Source organism: Ursus arctos, unplaced genomic scaffold, assembly GCF_023065955.2.
Source record: "Ursus arctos isolate Adak ecotype North America unplaced genomic scaffold, UrsArc2.0 scaffold_1, whole genome shotgun sequence".
NCBI lineage: Eukaryota > Metazoa > Chordata > Mammalia > Carnivora > Ursidae > Ursus > Ursus arctos.
In genome coordinates, this window is record NW_026622763.1 from 104872035 (window position 1) to 104895791 (window position 23757).

General features: G+C 45.6%; 1 protein-coding gene across 1 annotated transcript in view; it reads right to left on the reverse strand.

Annotated features, from left to right (window-relative positions):
• ASB18 (ankyrin repeat and SOCS box containing 18) overlaps positions 1-23757 on the reverse strand; it is a 61645-nt gene that overhangs the window by 27480 nt on the left and 10408 nt on the right. The window contains exons 2-3 of the mRNA XM_026491628.4: positions 14189-14308; positions 10409-10676 (exon numbers count right to left, since the gene is read on the reverse strand). Coding sequence (XP_026347413.2) covers positions 10409-10676; positions 14189-14308 — 388 coding nt within the window. The remainder of the gene's footprint in view (positions 1-10408; positions 10677-14188; positions 14309-23757) is intronic.

Here is a 23757-nt window from a genome sequence, read left to right on the forward strand (position 1 = left end):
TTCACAGGTCCAACGCTGGCTTATGAATTATTTTTTATCAAGTTAAGTTCATCCAGCTGGGACAGAGAAAGTAAACATGTGTGCTTTTTACCAATACGTTCGTGAAGGAAGCGAGTCCTCCTCACGTCTATTCAAGTCAAGATAACTTTACATGAAAAAAAGAATCAGGACTCTACTAATTCTTTTCTCATTTTAATTATTTCAGAATTTAAAAAAGGGTCAAGGAGAGGAGTCTGATAATAAATAGGGCGAGGCTGACATGCAGGCTACTAACGTGAAGAGAGTAACTTTACTGGAACTTTTCTTTTTGGGAAAATCTCTTCAAAAGGCTCCTAGATTAAAGCTTCGATATCCCTTTTTGTGTGTTGAATTCTGAATTCTGAAGCTTGCTGGTTGGAAGGAAGCACAGATAATTTTTCTTTTTTAATCCCAGGAACTCAGAGACTCAAAGGTTTTAAAGTCCTGCACCCATGGTGAATTGCTGACTAAAAGGGGTTGGAGCAGAAGTGGGTCCCTAGGTGTGGAGACCATTGTCATCAAGAGTAAGAAAATGAAATGGCTCTGTATGTAGGTCAACGACCCCCTCTCTACTGTAAGGTAAAAAAATTAAGGATGACCTAAAATCTACTATGTATAAAAAGATTCTGGAGAAAGTAGCTCTTTCTTGTCAAAGTGATAATATGTTTATACTACCTGAAGCCAGACCTCCTCGGAGTCTAACTTTAGGGGGACTCTTTAGAGCTGAAAAGCTGTGGTCGAAACCCCAAGCCCTTTCTGACATCTATTACCTTTTTATCCTTCAAGGTAGTTGGCTATGTTATTGTACAGGTGTTCAATGGACTCCGCCAGCATTTCCCATTATAATCATTGATATCGAAGGGATTCTAAGTCAGCTGTTGCATAGTTCAGCCTGAACTTCTGGTGTATTCATCACTTATCTCAAACTTTCTTCCACTAACCAGGATTTAAATAAGTCAAGACTGTCAAATGAAAGCAGCAGGGAGAAAGATTCGCATTCAGAGACACGTAGAGGCAGAAGAGAAATGAGAAGAAGAAGAGGAGGAGAGAGAGGAAGACAAAAGAAAAGAGATTTAAAAAGCTCCACATTAATACAAAGGCATTTAAAAAGTCCTTATTAAACCATGTTCTGGACCTGTATGATTTCTGAAAAACTAACTCAAGCCAGGAAATTAGTTTCTATCACACAGCGTATAAGCTGTCGCTCTAATGGTCCGCATACATCTCAGCTCTTTATGACATCCAGATGTGAGCTCATGGGCTTATTGGAAGAGCTACTGGTGGGATTCACAATAATTTGCACTCTGAGTAGGTGTTTCTATCTCATTTCGTAGTAAAAAGCAATATTTTTCTAATATTATCAAATGGGTGGTTGGAGCCTAGGGTGTGAAGCCAACTTGGTTTTAAAAACTCTTTATTTTAAAATTATTTTAGATTTATAGAAGAGTTGCGAAGGTAGCACAGAGAATTTCCAAATGCCTCTCACCCAGCTTCCCCTAAAGTTAAGCTAGAAAGTGGAGAATGCCTGCAGCTGAGGACAGAAATGGATCACAAAGTTTGAACTTACCAATGTGATTGGCAAACACTGAATTGTTTGACCTCTGAAAGGACCTCTGGGCTCCCAGACTGCAGCTCAGTGAAGGGGTCCTAGACTAAGAGCTCAGTGGACTCTCAGAATTGAGGAGCTGGATCTAGGAGTCTGGGGAAGCCAAGGCAGGTGGCGTTTGCAAGCCAAAGTACTGGGCAGGAGCTGTCTTCACAGAGAGAGAGCTTTGCAGAGGGCCCCCTTGAGTATGCATTTGAGTACTGATTAGTGTATGTGTGTGAGGGGAACTACTCAAGACTGGGCAAGTAGCCCCCCAAAAGGGTGAGAGGTAATTGTACCCATAGTATGTACAGGTTCAGGAATGGTGCCTGTCCTCAACACCCAGAGTGTAAAACCTCATAAATAATGGGGCATGGATTAGAGTACTAAGAAGGGTGTTGTCTCAGTAGTGGGAAAAAATTAACCTTAGACTAAATACTGCTCTGATCCTGCCTAACAAAGCTTCAAAGCAATACCCCAAAAGATGATAAAGTACTTCCAAGTAACTTTACATTCCAGAGCAGAGATCAAGAATATTGATAGGGATACAAAAATACCCAGCCCCCAGTGAAATAGACAAAAGAAAAAAAAAAAAACTCAGTCCATTAAAACTGACCTAGATGACAGAATTAGTAGATAGGTAAAAGTTATTACAATTATTTCCATATGTTGGAAAGGGTAGAGGAAAGACAGAATATATTAAGTAAATGTGTGGAAGACATAAAAGAGACCTAATATTGGACTTCTAAAGTTGAAAACCATGACTGAGATGAAAAATACACTGGATGGGAATAATGGCAGATCAGGTATTTTAGAACAAAAGATAAACGAATTACAGAAGAAAAAAAATGAACAGAGCATCAGTGAGCCATGCAACAACTTCAAATGGTGTCACATACATGTAATGGGAGTCCCTGAAAGAGACGAGGGGATTGTACAGAAAAAAATGTGAAGAAATAATTGCCAAAACTTTTCCAAATCTGATGAAAAGTATAAGCCCACAGATCCAAGAAACTCACTGAGTCTCAAGGACAGGAAACATGAACATTGAAACACATTATCATCAAATTGCTTATAATCAGTGAAAAGGAGAAAATACATAAGCTAGGAAAAAGACATAGTTACAAAAGAACAAAGATAAACAACACAGATTTCTCATTTAAAAATGCAAGTTAAAAGATAGTGGAGCTACGTTGAAAACACTGAAGGAAAAAAAACTCTGTCAACCCAGAATTCTCTACCTAAAAAAGCACCTTTCAAACACTCAGGTGAAATAAAGACCTTTTCAAACATAGACACTGAAATGATTCATCACCAGCATATCTTCACTATAAGAAATATTAAAGAAAGCCCTTCAAGCAGAAGAAAAATGATACTAAATGAAACCTTTGATCTATGCAAAAGGAAGAAAGAAACTGGAAATAGGAACTCCCTGGGTAAACATAAAAACTTTTTTCTTATTATTTCAATGTATTTAAAATATTATTGACTATTAGAACAAAAACTCACAATTTATTATATGTAGAACTAAAATATGTACTTATATGTAGAAGTGAAATATATGATACCGATAGCACAAAGGTTTGGAAGAGAGAAATGGAAGTATACTGTTGTACTATATGTGAAGTAGTATAGTATTACTTGAGAGCAGACTGATAGTAAACACGTATACTGTAAACCAAAGCAACTACTAAAATAACACAACAAAATGTTGTATAGGATAAGGCAAAGAAGGAGATATAATGGAATCACAAAAAATCCTCAGTTAATACAGAAGAAGGTACGAAAAAGATAAAGAGAACAAAGAATGGATAGAAAAAGTCGCAAGATGTTTGATTTGAACCTAGCCACGTCAAAATTACATTAGATGTAAATGATTTAAGCGTCCAATTAAAAGGCAGAGACTATCGGACTGGATTTAAAGAAAGATCCAATTATAAGCTGCCTACAAGAAATCCACTTTAAAAATAAAGACACAAACTGAGCTTGGCCTTCAATCAATGGTCAGCAAGAAACTGAGACCTTCAGGGGTGCCTGGGTGGCACAGTCGGTTAAGCGTTGTACTCTTGGTTTTGGCTCAGGTTGTGATCTCAGGGTTTTGAGATGGAGCCCTGTGTTGGTCTCCTTGCTCAGTGGAGAGTCTGCTTAAGTTTCTCTCTCACTCTTCCTCTGGCCCCTCACCAAGCACTCTCTTTCTCTCTAAAATAAATAAATAAAGCTTAAAATAGACCCCTGAGACCTTCAGTCCACAGTCCCCGAGGAACCGAATTCTGCTGATGACCCTATGAGTTTGGCAGCAGATTCTTTTCCAGTTGATTCTTCAGATGGGATTTTGACTGCAGTCTTGTGAGTGACTCTGAAGTAGAGAATCCAGCTAAGCCATTCTCAAACTTTTCACCCACAGAAACTTTGAGGTAATATGTGTATTGTTTCAAGTCTCTAAGTTTGTTGTGATTTTTTTTTTTTAAAGTAGGCTCCAAGCCCAACATGGGGCTTGAACTCATGACCCAAGATTAAGACCTGAGCTGAAATCAAGAGTTGGGAGCTTAAACAGTTGAGCCATCCAGGCACCCCTGTGGTGATCTGTTATGCAGCAATAGAGAACTAATGCAGATGGAAAAAGATATACTATGATGACACCATTCAGAAGAAATCTATATTAACATCAGACTAGATATATTAATATGAGACTAAGATTTTTTTAAATTATTTTATTTTTTAAAGATTATGTGTTTGAAAGAGAGAGGGCGAGAAAGCACAGGGTGGGGAAGGGCAGAGGGAGAGGAGAAAGAGTCTCAAGCAGATTCCACACCAAGCGTGGAGCCCGACATGGGGCTTGATCTCTTGACCCTGAGATCACTACCTGAGCAGAGTTGGACGCTTAACTGACTGAGCCACCCAGGTGCCCCAAGACTAAGTAGATTTTAGAGCAAGGAATATTACTGGTGTCATATGCAACTGAGGAATCACTAAATATTACCCCTGAAACTAATAATACACTATATGTTAGCTAACTTGAATTTAAATAAAATCTAAAAAAAAAGATTATCTTTCATAATGATAGAGGTCAGTTCTTCCAGATGACATAACTGCTAAACATCTATGTACCTAATATCAAAACTTCAAAATATTTGAAGCAAACACTGATAGAACTGTAGAGAGAAATAGACCAATCCATGATTGTAGTCAGAGATTTCAACACATCTCTTTCAGTAACTTGTAAAATAAGTGGGCAGAAAATCAGTAAGGATACAGAAGACTTAAACAACACTACTAGGCAACTTGACTCAGTTGACATTTATAGAACATTTCTCCCAACAACTGTGGAATACAGATTCCTTTCTGGTGTACATGGAACATTTGCTAAGACTGAATATATTTTGGATAATAAAAGAAGACTCAAATTTAATAGGAGTAAAGTGATACAAAGTGAGTTCTCTAATCACGTGGCATAAAATTAGAAATCAATACTAGATATCTGGAAAATACCCAAATATTTGAAAACTAACACATTTCTACATAATTATGGTTCAAAGAAAAAAAATCAAAAGAGAAATCAGAAATAATTTAAAACTAATTGAAAGTGAAAATATGACATTAATTTTGTGGGATTTAGCTAAAGTAATACATAGGGGGGATATGTATAGCACCACAAGCCTATATTAGAAAATTTTAAGAATCATTATATCAATGACATTAGTTTCTATCTTAAGAAATTAGAAAAAGGAGAGCGAATGAAATTCAAGATAATCAAAAAATGGAGGGTCATAAAGGCCATAGGAGAAGTTAGTGAAATAGAAAACAGTAAAACAAACAAACAAACCAATGAAATCAGAAGCAAGACTGATCAGGGAAGAAAATAAAAGAAACAATATAATGAATTCCAATATCATGAATGAGAGTGGTGATAATTACCATAGATTCTACAGATTAAGAGGATAATAAGGAACAACTTATGCAGATAAATTCAACAATGTAAACGAAAGAGCTAAATCTCTTGAAAGATACAAGCTATCAAAGCTCATTCAAAAAGAAAGAAATATTTTGAGTAGCACTATAGCCATTAAAGAAATTGAATTAATAGTTAAAAAACCTTCTCACAAAGAAAACTCTAGGCCCAGATAGCTTCACTGATGAATTCTACTAAACACTAAAGAAAGAAATAACAATTTTATACTAGCTCTTCCAGAAAATAGATAAGGAAGAGAAACACTTTACAACTGATTTTTGAGGCCAGCATTACTACGACACCAAGACCAGATAAAGACATTACAAGGAAAGAAAATTACGGACAAATGTCTTTCATGAGCATAGATACAGATTAAATTTTTTTCTATCTAATCAAACCCAAGGATTTATTAAAAAGGATAATATTCATGATTGAGTGTACTTGATCTCAAGAAGGCAAGGTTGGTTCAACATTTGAAAAACAATCACTATAAATCATCGTATTAACAGACTAAAAAAAATACCACATGATCATCTCTAAATGTGCAGAAAAGACATTTGAGAAAATTCAATATCCATTCATAATAAAAACCCTCAGCAAGCTAGGAATAGAAGGGAGAATCTGAAAAAGTTCATCTACAAAATCCAACATCTAACATCATACTTCATGGGGAAGGACTTAATGCTTTCCTCTAAGATCAGGAATAAGAAAAGCTTTCTGCTCTTTACTACTTCTGTTCATCATCGCACTGGGGGTTCTAGCCAATGCAATAAAACCAGAAAAGGGAATAAAATGCATCAATAGAAAAGGAAGTAAAACTGTGTTTATTCAAAGATCACACGGCTGCCCACATAGAAACCTTACGGAATTTACAATGGGTTATGAGAACAATTAGTGAGTTTAACGAGGTTGCAAGATACAGATCGATATGCAAAAAAATAAATTATTATTCTATATAATAGCTACATATGATAAAAACTTAAATGAAAAAATACCATTTACGAAGCACCAAGAAATTAAAAAAAATATTTAGGGATAAATCTGACAAATATGTGCCAGCCACATACACTGAAAACTAAGAAACAGCAGAGAGAAATTAAAGACCTAAAGCAATGGAGAGCTTTATTGTGTTTGTTTTATCAATTTTCTCCAAATCTGTAGACCGATCCATAGATTCATGGCAATCCCAGTGAAAACCCTGCAGCCTTTTTAATAGAAATTGACAGACTGGTGTTAAAATTTATATAGAAATGCAACGAGCTAGGATAGCCAAAACAACTTTGACAATGAACAGTTTCTGAGAACTTCTACTACCTGACTTCGAGATTTCTTCTAGAGCTATAGTATTCAATACAAGGTGGTATTGGTGTCAACATTGACAAAGAGATCAATGGAATAGAGTACGAATATAAGGAATGGCTCTGCCATGGAGCCCCAGCAACCCTGCGTGTATCCACATAGGCCATGCAAGCAAAAGTCTTGACCCGTTGTTGATCTAAGCCTTGGCAGGACACTCTGATCTTTATAGATGGGAAGCTTGTAAGGTGCTGTTGTAAGGCCATTGTCCATTGTCCTCCCTATCATGCGATAGTTTTTCATCATATTTTGGGTTCTGATGAGGTTTGGGACTTCCTGCCTTGCCTCCTCAGAATAGAGCTGCAAACTATGGAACCATTTGGCTGAAGTCTATAGTGGGCTGCTCGGCAACTGGATAACTGGATATCCTAGAACTCACACCGCTATCATCTGGCCCCTTTCATTTAGGTGTTGTCCTTCCCGTTGTGTGGGAGGAGGGGCTGGCACCTTTGGCTATTCGTGTCTTCACTGTTTCTATAAGTGATACATGGTCTGAAGTTAAGGGTGGCTCTTTGGGTCCAACTGAAACAGTCAGACCTTTGTCCTGTCCTGTGTGTACATGACAAGAGAGTCCAGAAAGAAACCCTTGCATATGTATAGTCAGTTGATTTTAGACAAAAGTACAAAGGCAATTCGGTGGAGAAAGAAAAGGCTTTTGTCAAATGGTGTTGGAACAATCAGACATTCACATGCAGAGAAAAAACCTTCAATCCATACCTCACACCATATCCAGAAATTAACTAAAAATGGGTCACAGACTTAAACGTAAAATATACAATTATTAAATTTATAGAGGAAATGCAGGAGGAAATGTTTGTGACCCTGGGTTAGGCAAAGATTTATTTTTTATTTTTTTATTTTTTATTTATTTATTTATTTATTTATTTATTTATTTATTTATTTATTTATTTTTAAAAGATTTTATTTATTTATTTGACAGAGAGATAGACAGCCAGCGAGAGAGGGAACACAGGCAGGGGGAGTGGGAGAGGAAGAAGCAGGCTCCCAGCGGAGGAGCCCGGAATGCCGGGATCACGCCCTGAGCCAGAGGCAGACGCTTAACGACTGCACTACCCAGGCGCCCCAAAGATTTTTTTTTTTAGATATGATAACCTAAGATAATTTCTAAAAGAAAAAATTGATAAGCTGGATTCTACCAACATTAAGAATTGCTGTTCTTTAAAACACACTTTTAAGAGAAGAAAATATAACCATAGATTGGAAGATAATATTAACAAATTATATGTCTGATGAGGGACTTGTAGCCAGAACATATAAAGAAATCTCAAAATTTAAGAAGAAAACAACCCAACTGAAAAACACGGGCACAAGGTTTGAACAGGCACTTCGTTAAAGCAGATATATGGCTGTCAAACAGGCACATGAAAAGATGCTCACTGTCACTTGTCATTAGGGGATTTCAAATCAAAACTACAACAGTATACTTCTATGCACCTATTAGAATGTCCACGATTTAAGAGTGACCACCCCAAGGACTAGTGAGTGTGTGAAGCAACCAGAACACCGTAGGTGGGAACGGAACATGGCACAACCACTTCGGAAACCAGTCTGGCAGTTTCTTAAAAGGTTGTCTTTTAATCATATCATAGGAGCCAGCCATTCCAACACTGCCTACATCCAGAAGAAAGGAAAGCATACACCCGTACAAAGGCTAGTACACGGACGGATGTCCGTAGCAGCTGTATTTGTAATAGCCCCAGACGGGAAACAATCAAATGCCTTTCAACGAGTGAATGGATAAACACGTGGTGGTATTCCCATACCATGGAACACCACTGAGCCAGGAAAAGGAGTGAATTATGGATCCGTGGAACCACGCGATGCATCTCGAAGTAATTATGTTGCATAAAAGAGACCAGACAAAATACAAAAGTCTGGCAAATTCAGACTCAGTTACAGTGACAGAAAGCAGATCAGTGGGATAATGGAAGAGGTAACAGTGGGCAGGGAACCTTCTGATGGGGGTGGGGGTGTGCACTGATTGTGGGGTTGGTTTCATGAATACATACGTATGTCCACATTTGTCCGATTGCACACTTAAAACGTGCAGTTTACCGTATGCCAACCACACCTGCGTCAAGCTACTTAGAAAAATAGTGTTAGAATATTGTTTTCTTCAGTCACTCTGAAGACCCGGTGGTCCTCGTGCCTTTCTGAGTCCCTGTTCTCCTCTCCAGTGACACTGGTGGGTGGTGCCCCTGCTTCGCTCACCGAAAGCCCCGCAGCCCTCCCTGCCTGCTCTTACCACGGTGATTTTATTTACTCCTCACCCCATTGATAGAAGAAACGATAATCCCAAGGGCAGGGACTAGAACATTTAGACTAAGGAAGTGTCAAGATGACAAAATGCCAGCTGAGAAACCCAAGCGTAAGTCCCAGGCTACGACGCGGTGGCCCCCCTGCCCCCTCTCCCGGGCCCTCGCGGGCTCCGTGGGGACAGACACCCTGCAAGGGCAGCCCCGGGGCTGGACGGGCAGCTGCAGATCGTGCAGAACCCCGGCGCCTGGGCAGGCGGGGGGCTCGGTGGGCCGAGGCGCCCCCGCAAATGCCGGGCACAGCTCGGCTTCCTGTGGGACTCCGAAGCCCCGCCCGAGGAGCTAACCATTTATGTCACACTGTGACAATTATTCTGCATAAAATTATCATTAAAAACCCTAATTTTTCAGCCTCCAACCCCGCCAGTGGCCTTTTAGCATTCTTCAGCGCCGGCGTCTGCAGGCCTGTGATCACCGCGCTCATTACCTCGGTGTGGGGCCTCCCGCCTCGCGCTCGCAATCAAGCGCTAATTATACCCGCCCGGGGGCCGGGGGCCGCGGGGCCGGGGGGTCGGGGGGTCCGGGGGTCGGGGGGTCGAGGTCCGGGGTCCGGGGCCCTGGGCCGGGAGGAGGATGCAGTACTCTCCCGAGGCGTGGCGGGGTCTGGGTCTGGGGTCTTAGGGGTTCCGTCTGAGTCGCAAGGCAGGGGCCGGTGTAGGGACCAAGGGCGGGTCGAGGTCCAGGGTCAGGGCAGGTGACCGGGTGGAGCGGGCCGTGTGGCCGCTGCGGGGCTCTGATGGACCGCGAGGCGGTGACCGAGGCGGGGTCCGGCGTCTGGGTGGGGTCAGGGCGCAGGTGGCGTCTGAGGTCCGCGGTCAGGGCCCGGGACCAGCTGGGTTCTGCAGCGGTGTGGGTCCCACAGGGTCTGGGGGCGGAGTCTGGAGGTGGGGTGGAGCGGGCTGGGTCTCGGAGCGGTGACAGCGGCCCGGGTCCGGATTCGGGGTAGGGTGAGGACGCGGGGTGTGCCCCGGTTCTGGGGCATGGGCCGAGGCAGGGTGCAGGGCCCAGGGATGGGGCGGGGACCCGTTAGGTGCTAAGCCGGGACCTGCGTGGTCTGGGGGTCGGCTCGGAGGCGGGGCCAGGGGCGGAGGGGCGTGGCCGGCTTCTGGAGTAATGGCCCAGGTCGGGTCCGGGTCTGGGGCCGGCCGGGCCGCGTGTCCTTACCCGAGCGAGGCGGCCGTGCGGCAGAGGTGCAGGGGCGCCAGGCCCTCGGTGCTGAGCAGGTCGGGGTCCGCCCCGTGTTGCAGCAGCAGCTGGGCGCAGGCCGTGTGGCCCCCCAGGCAGGCCTCGTGCAGGGCTCCCTGGCCGCCAGGGCTGGCGTCGGGGTCCGCGCCACGGCTGAGCAGGTGGCGCACGCAGGCGGTGTGGCCACGGGCCGCGGCGATGCACAGGGGCGTGGTGAGCTCGCGCTTGTACTCCAGGGTCCAGAGGCCTGGGGGAGAGGAGAGGTAAAGTGAGTGGGGGTACCGGTGGGGGGCGGTGTCCATTAAGGCCGCTCTAGGGTGAAACCGTCTCTTAGAAGTAGCTACCAGGTGGGCACGTGGATTCATAATGATACACATAGACCATATCGAGGTATATAAACACGCAGAGGGTTGGGACCAAGAAACGCAGTGAAACCCAGTGAGTTCCACAAATGAGGGAGGGGGTGGATATCTCCTACGGCAGGGAGCCAGGGAGATGGAGGTGGGAAGACGAAGGAAGAGAGGGGCAGAGAGAGATCTTGAGGGAAAACCGGGGTAGGAAGTTGGAAGAAGGAGAGTCTCCAGGCCCGGGAGAGGCACCCTGAGGAAGGAGGTGGAGAAGCAAGGGGGAGAAAAGGAATAGAAGAGAGATTGATAGGGCCACCACTGAGCCAGAGGGAATGAAGGGTATTGAGAAGCAAGAGGGCCTTGCCAAATATGGGGGTGACTGGGGACTCGGCTAGGGTTTGAGGAGTGAAGGGCTGACCCAGCGGGTGAATGTGGGAGAATGGAAGCCAGGAAATCACATTTTCCAGGCTCTGCATTAGGGACAGCTTGAGGCAGGAAAGTGAGCTGTGGATTTTTCTGGAATCCAGCTCTCTCTCATTGAACCCCAAACTTGTCCCTTTATCATTAACAGGAGAAGACAGCACACAGAACAAACTGACCCGCCGAGCCAAGGTTGCTCAAGGAAAGGCCTTAGAAAGTTTAGTCCTCTTGGAAGCGCTGGGTTTCAGAGGCTCTTTGATGTGGTGTCCACATTCAGCACAATTCTGGTTTGTTTCTTTGCGCTTTTTAGGGTTGTGTGTGTGTGTGTGTGTGTGTACAGGGTTGCTCTTTCTTGGTGGATGAATGAAGCAGGTGCTATACATTGTACTTGTCTGAAAACTTTGGGTTTTCAAAAGGCCCGTGGAAGGTTGTTAGCGGCCAGGAGCGCTCGTGGAAATGGGGGAAGCGGTCCCCGGTGAATACACTTCAAGGGACAGGATTTCACATGGCAGGAATGCCTTCTGATAATGATGGAAGAATCGATACCATGGCTATAATGAGCTGCTGAGGAGACCCTTTTCACAGGCCACCTCCTTGCTGGGACCCATGCTGAGCAGGTTTTGAAAGCCCACTCATAATTACCTAGCTGCATGTGGTGCGGAGTTCCAGCCTGCCCTGTGTCCCCAAGGCCCAGCCTGCGGGCTGTTGCACACTTGGTGGGGGATGTGGGGCCTATTGTCCTGGCGGTGGATGATGGTGGCCAGAGGCCCTGGGATGTGGGCCAGCGAAGCCTAGGGCTGATTTGGTGGGGGACGGATGCATATAGCCCTTGGTGATGGCAGTGGTCTACATTCCTAGAGGGGCCAGCTCCTGGTTTTCATTGTACTCACTTTCCTGAGCTAGGAAGTCTACTTACTGGGTGGGTGGGGGGCTAGGAAGGAGGTGCTCCATTCTCCAGGGCACACCAAGTTCCCAGACCAACTCCACGCACCCCCAGCAGCCCTGTTTATCCACCCTGGATTCCTGAGACTTCCCGGTGGACTGATGGAAGGGGTCTCGGGTGGACCTTTAGCTCAGCCACAGCGTAGGGTCAGCACTCCTGTCCAGGTCCTGGGAGGTGCTGATAAGCTTCCACAAGGCCTTCAGGAAAACCCGACTTCTGAGGCAGCTGTCTGGATCAGAAAGCTTGAATCTGCTGCCTATAACCCCCACTCCCTGGTCCAGGTTCTGCCACCAGGAGGAACAGGGACATAGGATTCTCCCCACGGGGTACGTCCCTCTAACCATCAGCTCCTCATGCCAACACTCTCCTTAGACTGCGAGCTGGTGGGGGCCAGCATTCCATCCCGGACGTGCAGAGGGACTTGGGGGCTGGCACTATGAACCTGCTAGTGTTACCCCCTGGCCCGTGGCCCTCTTCAGGGAAGGTGGGACCGGCCACCAGAAAGTCCTCATATGAGAGAAGGTGCTGTTCCCAAGCTGTGTTTGGTTATTTCTGTGGCTTGGGTCAGCTGCAGGGAAAGTGGAGTGCTGAGCAGAAAAGAGCAAGGAATGCAGCAGTCCCCAGCCCACCCACCCTCTCTTCGCAGTCCGCATGGAGGCCATAGGCCAGCACTGGCTCTCAGGTCTGCCCCTTTCACCACAACAGCTTGTCGCCTTGGCGGTCAGCACGCCCTAACTTTCTGTGGTTCGGGTGTGCCGTAGAAAAACAGCAGAACTCAGGGGTGGAAAGATTAAGGTGGAATAAAGGAGCCTTCGGACTCAGACCGCGGGTTAACATTAATACCTACTTGAAATTGCAACATTTGAGCGTGGGTAAGTGTGTCCAGGGCTGGGAGGCATGTGATTAAAAAAAAAATCCTCGATCGAGCATGCAAGCAGTTGGCATTCTTGGTTGAATCACCACCCAGCTCCTTGGAGGAATGTGTGCCCCTGTCTGGGACAGATGAGGGAGGGGAGGCCAGAAAGGCTCCGGGACCCACTGAGCTGGGGGTGGTGTGGCCCAGACCACAACTGCACTTGCCTTCCCTGAAGCCCCTGCCGCCTCACTGGTTGCTATGAGATGCTTAGCCCTTTGACAGTTTTGGGTTTATTTCCTTCTCCCCGCATGGAGTACAAACGGGATGGTGTCTGTTCTTTGGAAGCCGATCTTACGCATTCTTTGCCTGCCCTAACCCACAAGGCAGGCACATGGGACACGGGACATTGGCCATTGACCCACTGACCACAGAGTCTCAAATCCTTTGGTCTGGCAGAGCGGCGGTGGATTCCAACACATGAACCCTCTTGGTAAATGTCTTGCATCTGGACACCCGGGGGGAAGGGTGCCCAATGCAGAGAGCCAGCCAAGAAAGCCCTGGTTGCAGCCTGGTGGTCGGCAAGTCTCTACATCCCAGGTGGGAGTTACGGGGCTGTCTCTCTCCTCGGGCGGTGTGTGTGGTCTCCTGCCAGCCCAGCACATAGTGGTGTCCAGGCTGCAAGAATGCCTTCAGACATATGACTCCGGGACCTCCGATTTCTTCCCCTCCCTCCCCCATTCTCAGGCTCCCCTGGGTTCCGGGAGGATCACCTGCCGAGGGCTCTCCCTCTGTGGATGCTGGCTGTGCCCCGGCCACCCTGCTGTCGCTGTGGTGTTCACAGGTTCACAGAAGGACCTCAAGCAGAGCTGCATGCCAGGGGAGCTGCCTCCCTGGCTGCCAAATGCCGCCACTGGCAGATCAGCACCCAGACCAACGCTCTCTTTTAAAGACAAGAGGCACCTTCCAGCATCAGATGGGCACTTCTCAAGCACATTTTGGCCTTCGCAATTTGATTTCTCGCATGTCATCCTCTCAAACCTTGTGCGGACCAGATTTCATTTATAGACGTCCCTCGCTCGTGTTCGCTCAGTGCAGCGCCTGTGTGAGCAGTGTGCACACCCGAGGCACGCATCCAGAGGCGTGTTAGTAGCTCCTTAAAACTTAATAGCCAAGCTTAAAAGGAAAAAGGGTACCTGACAGTCCAAATGTGGCTGGGGATTTCACCTGCCACTCCATCTCGTCCTTCTTGATCTCAAACACCACGTTGGCATTCTGGAAGTAGCGGTTCATGAGCCGCTCCAGACGGCTCAGGTCTCCCATGACCAAGGCAGCATGGTACTCGAGCACTGGGGACCCAGCTCCAGCTTGAGGCTCTTTTTCCATCTTCTGAAAGATGTGAAGCTTTCCTCTAGCTGGCTCTGGCCATCTCTCCATTGCAATGCTGTTGGTTTCAGAGAAGTTCTTCAGGAAGGGGAAAGATGGTCTCACGGAGGGTGAGCTATTTCTATTGTCATTACTCAATTGTCATCCAGTTAGGGCTCGGTGGCGGTGTATTTATAACTCCTGCGGGCTCCGATGTGATCGTGGTTACTTGATATGACCAGCATCGTGTGACCACTGACATGCCAGAGTGCTCAGCCGCCCCCTTGTGATTATATAGATGCGACTTCCAGAGACGGACCCATCTGTTTATCTCCAAAACAGCTCTCCACACAAGGGCAGACACGGAAAATGGGCGGGCCGTCTTTTCCTGCTCTGTCGGGTGTCTTGTTGGCCTATCCCTTTCTTTGCTGCTGTGAACAAGGGTGGGTGGACGTGTGTTCTGAGGGCTGTGTGGGCTCTGAGCACGTATAAGGGAGCCCCAGCCTGACACTGCAAATGACCAGGCTCTCTGCAAGGGTCCCTCGGGGGGAGGCTCCACAGGGCAGACCAGGGATTCCCAAAGGCATCATCTGGGGCTCCTCTGGCCTCTGAGTTTCTTGCAGTTGTTGAGAACTTATCCCCAAAGGCCCATCCCTTGCTGAAGATGGGAAATGCCACAATTTCTGTTTCCTAAATGGATGGTAACAGCTTTTTATTAGTAACTTACTAGTTGTTACAGTTTAGTGCAGGGCTTTATTTTATTGTCTAAAAATTAATAAAAGCATTTTTTTCTCATAATATAGGTAATACACAATTCTTACACCCTTTTTTCCAATTCTTGTTTTTCTCCTCTTGGGAAGTTGGGAGGGTCCCCTGTCGTGGGGCTATAGCATCCTTTGTCATGTCTGTGTGACTGTGTGACTCCCAGGAGGAGGACGGAGGCTCCGGGAGGGTGCTGCCTTGAGGGGCCAAGGGGACGCGGTGGAGCACACGCCTGGGACAGTTACGCACAGAGATGCTGTGGGAGGGGTAAGAACAGCAGCCACTGTCCACACGGCGCCAGCGCTGGACACGCACCCGTGGGATCCTGTCACTATGTGGTGTTGCAATCAAAGCCATGACAGAGACGACAGAAACTCAAGGAATAGAGGTCACAGGGGAAGCACATCCTTGGTCACCGCCAAACTTCTTAAGCACCCTCTTCCCCATGTTCCTGTCTCTTGATCTCTGTGCCTCAAAGCGCCCCTCGACTCGCTCTGTTCTTCTAAGCACAGACCACCCCCCCAGCCTGAGCAGGCTCTCCGTGTTGGCTCTTTGTTTTGAACAGTAATTTGGCCCCTGGAGGGCCCCTTTCACCAAGACTTTCCACAACAACAGGGGGCCCAGCGGAGTACCCTTGATCTTCCTCAGAAGAGGTAGGAGTGGAGGCAAAATCGCCTGCATTTATCATTGAATAAAGATATGTTTCTACCCTGGTTGCAGAGCTGATGTGCGGCATAAATGTACCTGCACGGACTGACCCAGGGCCTGGAGGCTCCCTTACGTGGCAGAACTCACGTCTCTTCCGCGGAAGAGGGCTGTGCGGGTGCTGGGAAGAGGGAGATGTGCTCACATGTCTGGCCACTGCGATACCTTCATGCAGGCAGGTAAGCAGTGTGGACCATGTCCCCAAAGCTGAAGGGCTCTCATTGGTGACGAGAGCGTGGGGGTGGGAGGGACTTGGTCGCTGCCTGAGCTGGCTGCCATGGGGCCATGGGTTTATTATCCTCACTGCGGTTGTCTGACGCCCGGGCTGAGGCTCAGTACAGAGGGTGCAGAAGGGCCGTGGAGTTCAGCTCGCGGGGCTCAGGGTGAGCTGCAGGAGGGGGCTCCTTCTACCCACACATCCCCAGCAAGTGGCTCTCTGTCCAGGGGCCCCGTAGGTGGGCCACCTTAGGTGCCAGGTGCAGAGGAGGACACCGGAACTCCGAGATTCAGGTGACTTGCACAAGGTTTCTCGATCCAGAGATGGTCAGCACCCAAACCCCTCACTGTGGGCACAAGGACTTCCTACCTCGCCCTCACTGCTGCCGTCGACCATGACACATTTTAGCACGGGGGTCGGTAGTCCCCTGATGGTGTACAGTGTCTCAGGCCTCCAGGTGTATGCGCGTGCTGTCCCCTGTGCCTGGCGTTCTGGTGTTCCCCTTGCCACCTTCCGGGAGCCACCCATTCTTCAACGCTCAGCTTAGATTCCCTTCACCGCCATGGCTAGTCCTGATGTCTGTCCTGGCACTCTGTCCATGGTACCTGGCTCACTGTTGGGTACTGCTCTTGTCTGTGTGCCTACTTGACCACGAGCTTCTGCTTCTTCATCTGCACGGGGGTACTTAGTACCTAGCACAGTGCTGTCACTGTGGTCCTCATCTGGTCCTCAGTGCAGATGGTGAAGGAACAAATGGACTGATCTCTTTGAAATTTGCTCAGGTGCATTGAAATTCCTCTTGTTCCTGACCACATGCTACCTTTTTCCCTTAGGGAATTTAGGGGGTAACCTGGCCCCTTGGTTGGCCAAGGACAGGGACTCAGATGCTGGGGATGGGGTCCTACCTCAGATCTGGGAGCTTCACTGTATGCGCTACCTTTCCCCAGATGTCAAGATGCCTTACCAAATTTCATGACTGTCTATTGAATGCTTCATGGGGGCTCTTTTTTTTTATTCTAGTAGAATTAACACACAGCGTTACCTTAGTTTCCAGTGTACAATATAATGATTCAATAATTCTGTACATTTCTCCGTGTTCATCACTGTAAGTGCACTACCAATCCCCTTTATCTATTCCACCCGTCTCCCCACCCCCTTCCCTCTGGCAACCACCAGTTTATTCTCTGGATTTAAGTCTTTTTTGGTTTGTCTCTTTGTTTGTTTTGTTTCTTAAATTCCACATATGAGTGAAATCATGTGGTATTTATCTTCCTCTGACTTATTTCACTTAGCATTTTACCATCTGGGTCCACCTGTGTTGTTGTAAATGGCAAGGTTTTTATAGCTAATACCCCATTGTTTATATATATCTCATCTTCTTTATACATTCATTCAACAATGGACACTTGGGTTGCTTCCATATCTTTTTGTACATAATGATGCAATAAAGATAGGGGTCTATATATATATCTTCTTGAATTAGCGTTTTTGTTTTCTTTGGGTAAATACCCAGTAGTGGAATTACTGGATAAAATGGTAAATCTGTTTTTAATTTTTTGAGGAACCTCCATACTATTTTCTACAGTGGTTGCACCAATTTGCGTTTCCACTAGCAGTGCACGAGGATTGATTTTTCTTCACATCCTTTTCAACACTTGTTATTTCTTGTGTTTTTGATTTTAGTCTTTCTACAAGTATAACGTGATATCTCTTTGTGGTTTTAATTTGCATTTCCTAATGATTAGAGATGTTGAGCATCTTTTCATGTGTTTGTTGGCCATCTGTATGTCTTCTTTGAACAAGTGTCTGTTCAAGTCCTCTGCTCATTTTTAATTGGATTATTATTATTATTATTATTTTATGGTGTCGAGTTATATAAGTTCTTTATATATTTTGGTATTAACCCCTTATCGGAGATATCATTTGCAAATATCTTCACCCATTCAGTAGGCTGCCTTTTGTTTGTTGATGGTTTCCTTTGCTGTGCTGAAGATTTTTATTTTGGTGTAATCCCAAAAGTTTTTGCTTTTGTTTCCCTTGCCAAAGGAGACGTATCTAGAAAAATGTTTCTATAATTGATATCAAAGAAATTACTGCCTGTGTTTTCTTCTAGGAATTTTATGGTTTCAGGTCTCACATTCAGGTCTTTAATCCATTTTGAGTTTATTTTTGTGTGTGGTGTAAGAAAGTGCTCCAGGGGCGCCTGGGTAGCGCAGTCGTTAAGCGTCTGCCTTCGGCTCAGGGCGTGATCCCGGAGTTCCGGGATCGAGTCCCACATCGGGCTCCTCCGCTAGGAGCCTGCTTCTTCCTCTCCCACTTCCCTGCTGTGTTCCCTCTCTCACTGGCTGTCTCTCTGTCACATAAATAAATAAAAAAAATCTTAAAAAAAAAAAAAAAGAAAGTGCTCCAGTTTCGTTCTCCTGCGTGTTGCTGACCAGTTTTCCCAGCATTATTTGGTGGAGACTCTCTCTTTCCCATTGGATATTCTTGCCTTCTTGTCATAGACTAATTAAGCATATAAACATGGGTTTATTTCTGGGTTCTCTATTCCATTCCACTGATCTATGTGTCTGTTTTTGTGCCACTACCATACTGTTTTGATTACTACCATTTTCTAGGGTATCTTGAAATCTGGGATTGTGATGCCTCCACTTCAACTTCGTTCTTCTTTTTCACAACTGCTTTGGCTATTTTGTTGTTGTTGTTGTTGTTTGTTTGTGTGTTTTTTTTTTTGAAGTTCTCTCTATATTTTAGGATTTTTCTAGGTCTATAAAAAATGTTGTTTGTATAGAGAGTGTATTAAATCTGTAGATTGTTTTGGGTGGTGTGGACATTTTAACAATATTGATTCTCCCAATCCATGACAATGGAGCCATGAGGGCTCTTTAAAACCTCATTTCGCATGTTTTACATTTTACCTCCCTTGTCTCCATCAGCAGCGGCAAAGACAGAATCAGTGTCATCAGTGGAACAGCCGAGATTTTTTTCAAGGGCCCCCTGTGTGCCTAAAACACTGCTGGGTGCTATGGCCAATGCAGTGGTAAAGAACATAACCACGTTTGCAAGCAACCCACAGCCTCCGTCAGACGTAAGAGGCTTGTGCGTACAGAAAACGACGAAAGGCAACACTACGTGACCATTTCCCTTATCAGTTGTACACTGGAATAAAGCCAGCCGCTGTCCCCGCTTCATTCAAAGACTCTGCAGTTACTCTATAGTTCTTTGGATTTTGCATTTCTACCCGCTTAGCCATTTTGCCATGTTATTTTTCTCAGATGGATTGTGATTAGATCCACTTCTGAAGGACTTACTCATACACAACTATAATATGATCCAACCTGGACTTTACTTTGAACTGGAGAATTCCATTGTTCCTGATATGTTTTGTCACGGATTATTTTTAAAAGGGGTGGGAAAATTGGAGGTGAGTCCAGGGATAAGAGCCATTCTGGCCTGTGCTCTGTGGTAAATTTAGCTTTCCATGCATTGTATTTGTCAACGGTGCCCTAAATATCCAAGCTTGATTTCAGGGGTAGGGAGTAGTAGTCCAGAAACAGACGTGGTTCTTTGCGAGAGCTTTAAAAATAGCTCGTGGGCGACAGCTTTGGTTTTACAAGTAGGACGTGTAGATTACTTCAGGAGCACGACAGAGGCAACTTGTTTTTGTTTTCGTTTTTTTAAAGAGCAATAATAGCCACATGTGTTATTATTACATTAAAAAACAAAATAAAAACCAAAACCCCTACAAATACTTATAAACCAATCCATTCGTTCATCTATTCTTTCAACGAACATTCATGGACTATTACTCTCTAGGGTGTGTGGTTAGGTTTTGGGGATACAGAGACAAAAAATACAATAATCCCGCCCCCAAGGATCACACAGGAAAGTGCAGTGACCACAGGACCCTCACACGCAGGAGTTTTTTAGTCCTCCTCCCTACCAGCTGAACAGTGTCTCTTAGTGACAGGTAAACGGCTCTGTTTCCTGATCCAGCACCGGGCTCCTTCTGGCCCATTGTACGACAGTTCTCTCCAACCATACCTTGCTTGGGTCAGGCCATTTTAATTTCATTTTCATTGTCCTCACCCTTCTCAGCTCAGTCAGAGCCAATGCATAAGCTTCAAGATACAATTTGAACTTTGTCTTCTCTGCCTATTTCAGTCCATAGGAAAACTCGACTTCTTCCGAGAGTGAATCTGTATACGATGTTGCTGAGCAATTATCAAACCCTTGAGGAGTTGTGATAAAACAGAAGGACCAGAAAGACGAGAGTTGTAGTTTCCAAATAAGAATTTGGTTCCTCAAAGTCTGAATTGACATCGATGCTGGGCAAGACCCCTAAGAAGGATGAAAAAGATGGCTTGGGAACATTTAGAAAAGGGAGTGGGGTACTTGGAGCTCTGTGGGTCACTAGGAACCAGTCACGGTGGATAAAAGAAGTTTCCTTTGCGACATGGAATTATTCATGACTATGTAGAGGGATGCAGGCAGGGGTATAGTTCTACCTGCGGCAGAAAGCTTCCTGGAAACCTTTTAGAGAAGGTGGGAAAAAATATGGGTCTTCTTATAGGAAAGTCTTGCTGAAAACTCCCACTTGAGAAATAATACACATGGTATGTGCCAAGCAGCGGTTCAAATCTTGGCTGTAAAATGGAACCACCTGGGGAGCATTAAAAAGATACGGATGTCTGGATCCCAACCTGAAAGGACCTGGTGGCATGGGTTGGGGAGTGTAGCCTGGGCATTGGGTCTGTTAGACACCCTCCCCCCAGCACAGGCGCTTCTAATGTGCAGACAAGGTTTTCATTCTGATCCCGTACGATATATGCTTATGGGTGGTTGAGGTGAACTTACGGAAAGGTGGACATCAGATTGGTGGGTGACATGGAGCCTATCACAATCGTAAAGTATCTCGAGAGGCCAGAGCCAGGGGCTGATTCAGCCAGTGCCCCAAGGTGACATTCAAAGCCCAGGCACATAGGATCCCATGGTCCTCTGCGTCAGGGGGCTGAGACCTCTGCATGCTGCTGGGGGCTCCCATTTGCGGTACTAGAGTTTTCTTCTTCTTGATTTTAGAGTCAGGGGTTAGTGGGGCTACTGTTGATGTTATAGCCACATTTCGGTGACATAAATACAGCAGATTATTTGACAGTATTTTAAACCATTCATAGAGCACATTGGTACAGAGTAACTTGCGTCAGTCAGGTGTTAATTTGAGTTCCCTTCCTCACCGGGACCCTGGGCTGCAGGGGACCCGGAGGCCTCCCTGGGACCCTGAGGGCACCTGTGCTTTGTCTCCCGGTGTTTTCCGTGGCCTCCCTGTCTGCCCCCACCCTGGGGCACAGAATGAACTCCTTAGGTTTTCTGTGTCACTTGTTTGCTTTTAAGGCCACTACCAACATCCTGTAGGCAGTTTGGCGACTCTCCTGAAGATATGAAGGGCCTGGCACCGTGTGCAGACTTACCCCACCTCCATCTGCACTTCCTCTGTCTCTGGCGCAGACACCTAACTCCCCCCCCTTCCCCTTCACTGTGGTTCCACGAATTCTCAGGCCCTGCCAGTTTCAGCTTCTTGTCCAGGGACCTGGTCTTTTTTTTTTTTTAAAGATTTTGTTTATTTATTTGACAGAGATAGAGACAGCCAGCGAGAAAGGGAACACAAGCAGGGGGAGTGGGAGAGGAAGAAGCAGGCTCATAGCGGAGGAGCCTGATGTGGGGCTTGATCCCACAACGCCGGGATCACGCCCTGAGCCAAAGGCAGCCGCTTAACCGCTGTGCCACCCAGGCGCCCCCAGGAAATTCTTCTGAACAAATACAGCGCTCTTCTTGAAAGAGAGGGATTCTGATGAAAATAATCTTGTTTAGTTTTAGTTCTTCAGAAGAACTATCAAACGGCACCTATTTGATGGAGGAACTTCTCTTGTATCTGTGGACTATTTCAGAGTACTAAACAAATTTGATTGTGGTGGGCTTTTATTGCCCACGGTGGAGTCATCTTGGGAAAAGAAGGACAAAGATCCAAATAGGGGTGGATACCCAGCTTCTCTCTGGACAACTCAGTGAATGAACTATATCTCTCGAATAACTACCCAGGTGGTCACCAGATTTGAATGTAATTTTGCAAAGAATATTTATGGGACTTAAATTATAAACATAATGTTTTATCCATAGGAGACACGAAAACTGAAGGGCAGGCAGCTAATGAGAGGGAGTTTTGGCCTCGAGATCAAATGGGATGAAAAAGTAAAATCCACCTTAAAATCATAATGATAGTGTTTGAATGAATGGTGGTTATTATTCTCAAGTGATGTCAAGATCTTTGCATCCTGCCATTGAACTGATGAATGATTTTCTTCTGCTCAGAAGTGTCTGACGATGAGCCCTGCTGGTACTCGGTGGAAGAATCTAGTTGAGCTTGAAATGTGGGTTTTATTACAGGGTCAGGCTGCTATTTCTCCAGCACAGAGACTTTCCGTGTGTTCAGGCCACGAGGTGGAGGCTGGAAGATGCCCTGTCATTTCTTTGTGTTCTTGGGGACAGCCAAATGTGTGGGTTCTTTCCTGGGCCATTGGGCAAATGTCTGCTTCCTTCTGGGGTCAAGTGTCCAGGTAAATGGACAAACGAGGGCAGCAAGTCATTCCCCACAAGGTGGACGTTGTGAGACTCTGAGCACTTTCTCAAATATGTGAATGTATATTGTTAGCCTGGTCAATTCGTACTTCCTACATGAATCATTTCTGTAAATGGCCATGTATGAAATCCGATCAGACCATAGGATACTCACATTCCTACCGCTTGGCCAATAGCTAAGGTCTTACAGTGAATCTACTTTTGTAAATCATTTTATCTTGTTTTGGTCCCCACTCTCCCATTTAATCTCTAAAGGCCACTCCTCCTTCATCCCCACTCCCTGTAGCTTTTCAAATAACAAAAAAAAGTTTTTAGAATAATAAGCTAGGCGGGTGTGTAAGGCTCTGCTTTTAAGAGCTCCAGGACACATTCACCCATCTACCAGAGTTAGTCACACAGACATTAATATAAAAAATGTTAAAATATCTCAACCTTTTCTCTGAATAACAATGTTAGCACAGCACACCTCATTTAACAAAACATTAAAACATTTTACTTCCTCAGATCAAGTGTATCTATTAATAATGACTTAAATTGTCTGTACTGATTTCACATTATTAAGAAATCTCATTCCCATCATGCGGAAGAACACAATATGGCAGGGGGGGCGGGGGGAACACCTCGCTAACCTATTTTCCCGACATTGCCACCCAGCCCAACGCAGATCACGCAAAACAACAAAGTCACTTCTCATTATGAATGCGATCTTATCCAAAGGTCAAGTGCTGCTTTCATCCATAGCCCAGGAGGGCTTTTTTGGAAGCTCAGAAACAAAGGTGCCCTTGAGTGCTGCGTACCCACCGTGGTGGAGTGGGAAACCGAGCGGCCCGACGCTCACACGCACGGCCACGAGTAAATAGCCCTGGAAGGACATTTATAGACTCTGGGGACGTTGCTGGAAAGCATATTATGGAAGCTTTCCCTGATAAAGGTGACAAAGTTTCTTTACGACTGTCATGGGGATTTAATTACATGATAAAATTGCAGCTCCTGCCTCTTGAGACAAATTGCATGTTAAGACTGATTGTTTTTTATGAATCTCACACAGGGAGCAAAATACTTCTCTCTTGAAGTTGCTTTGAT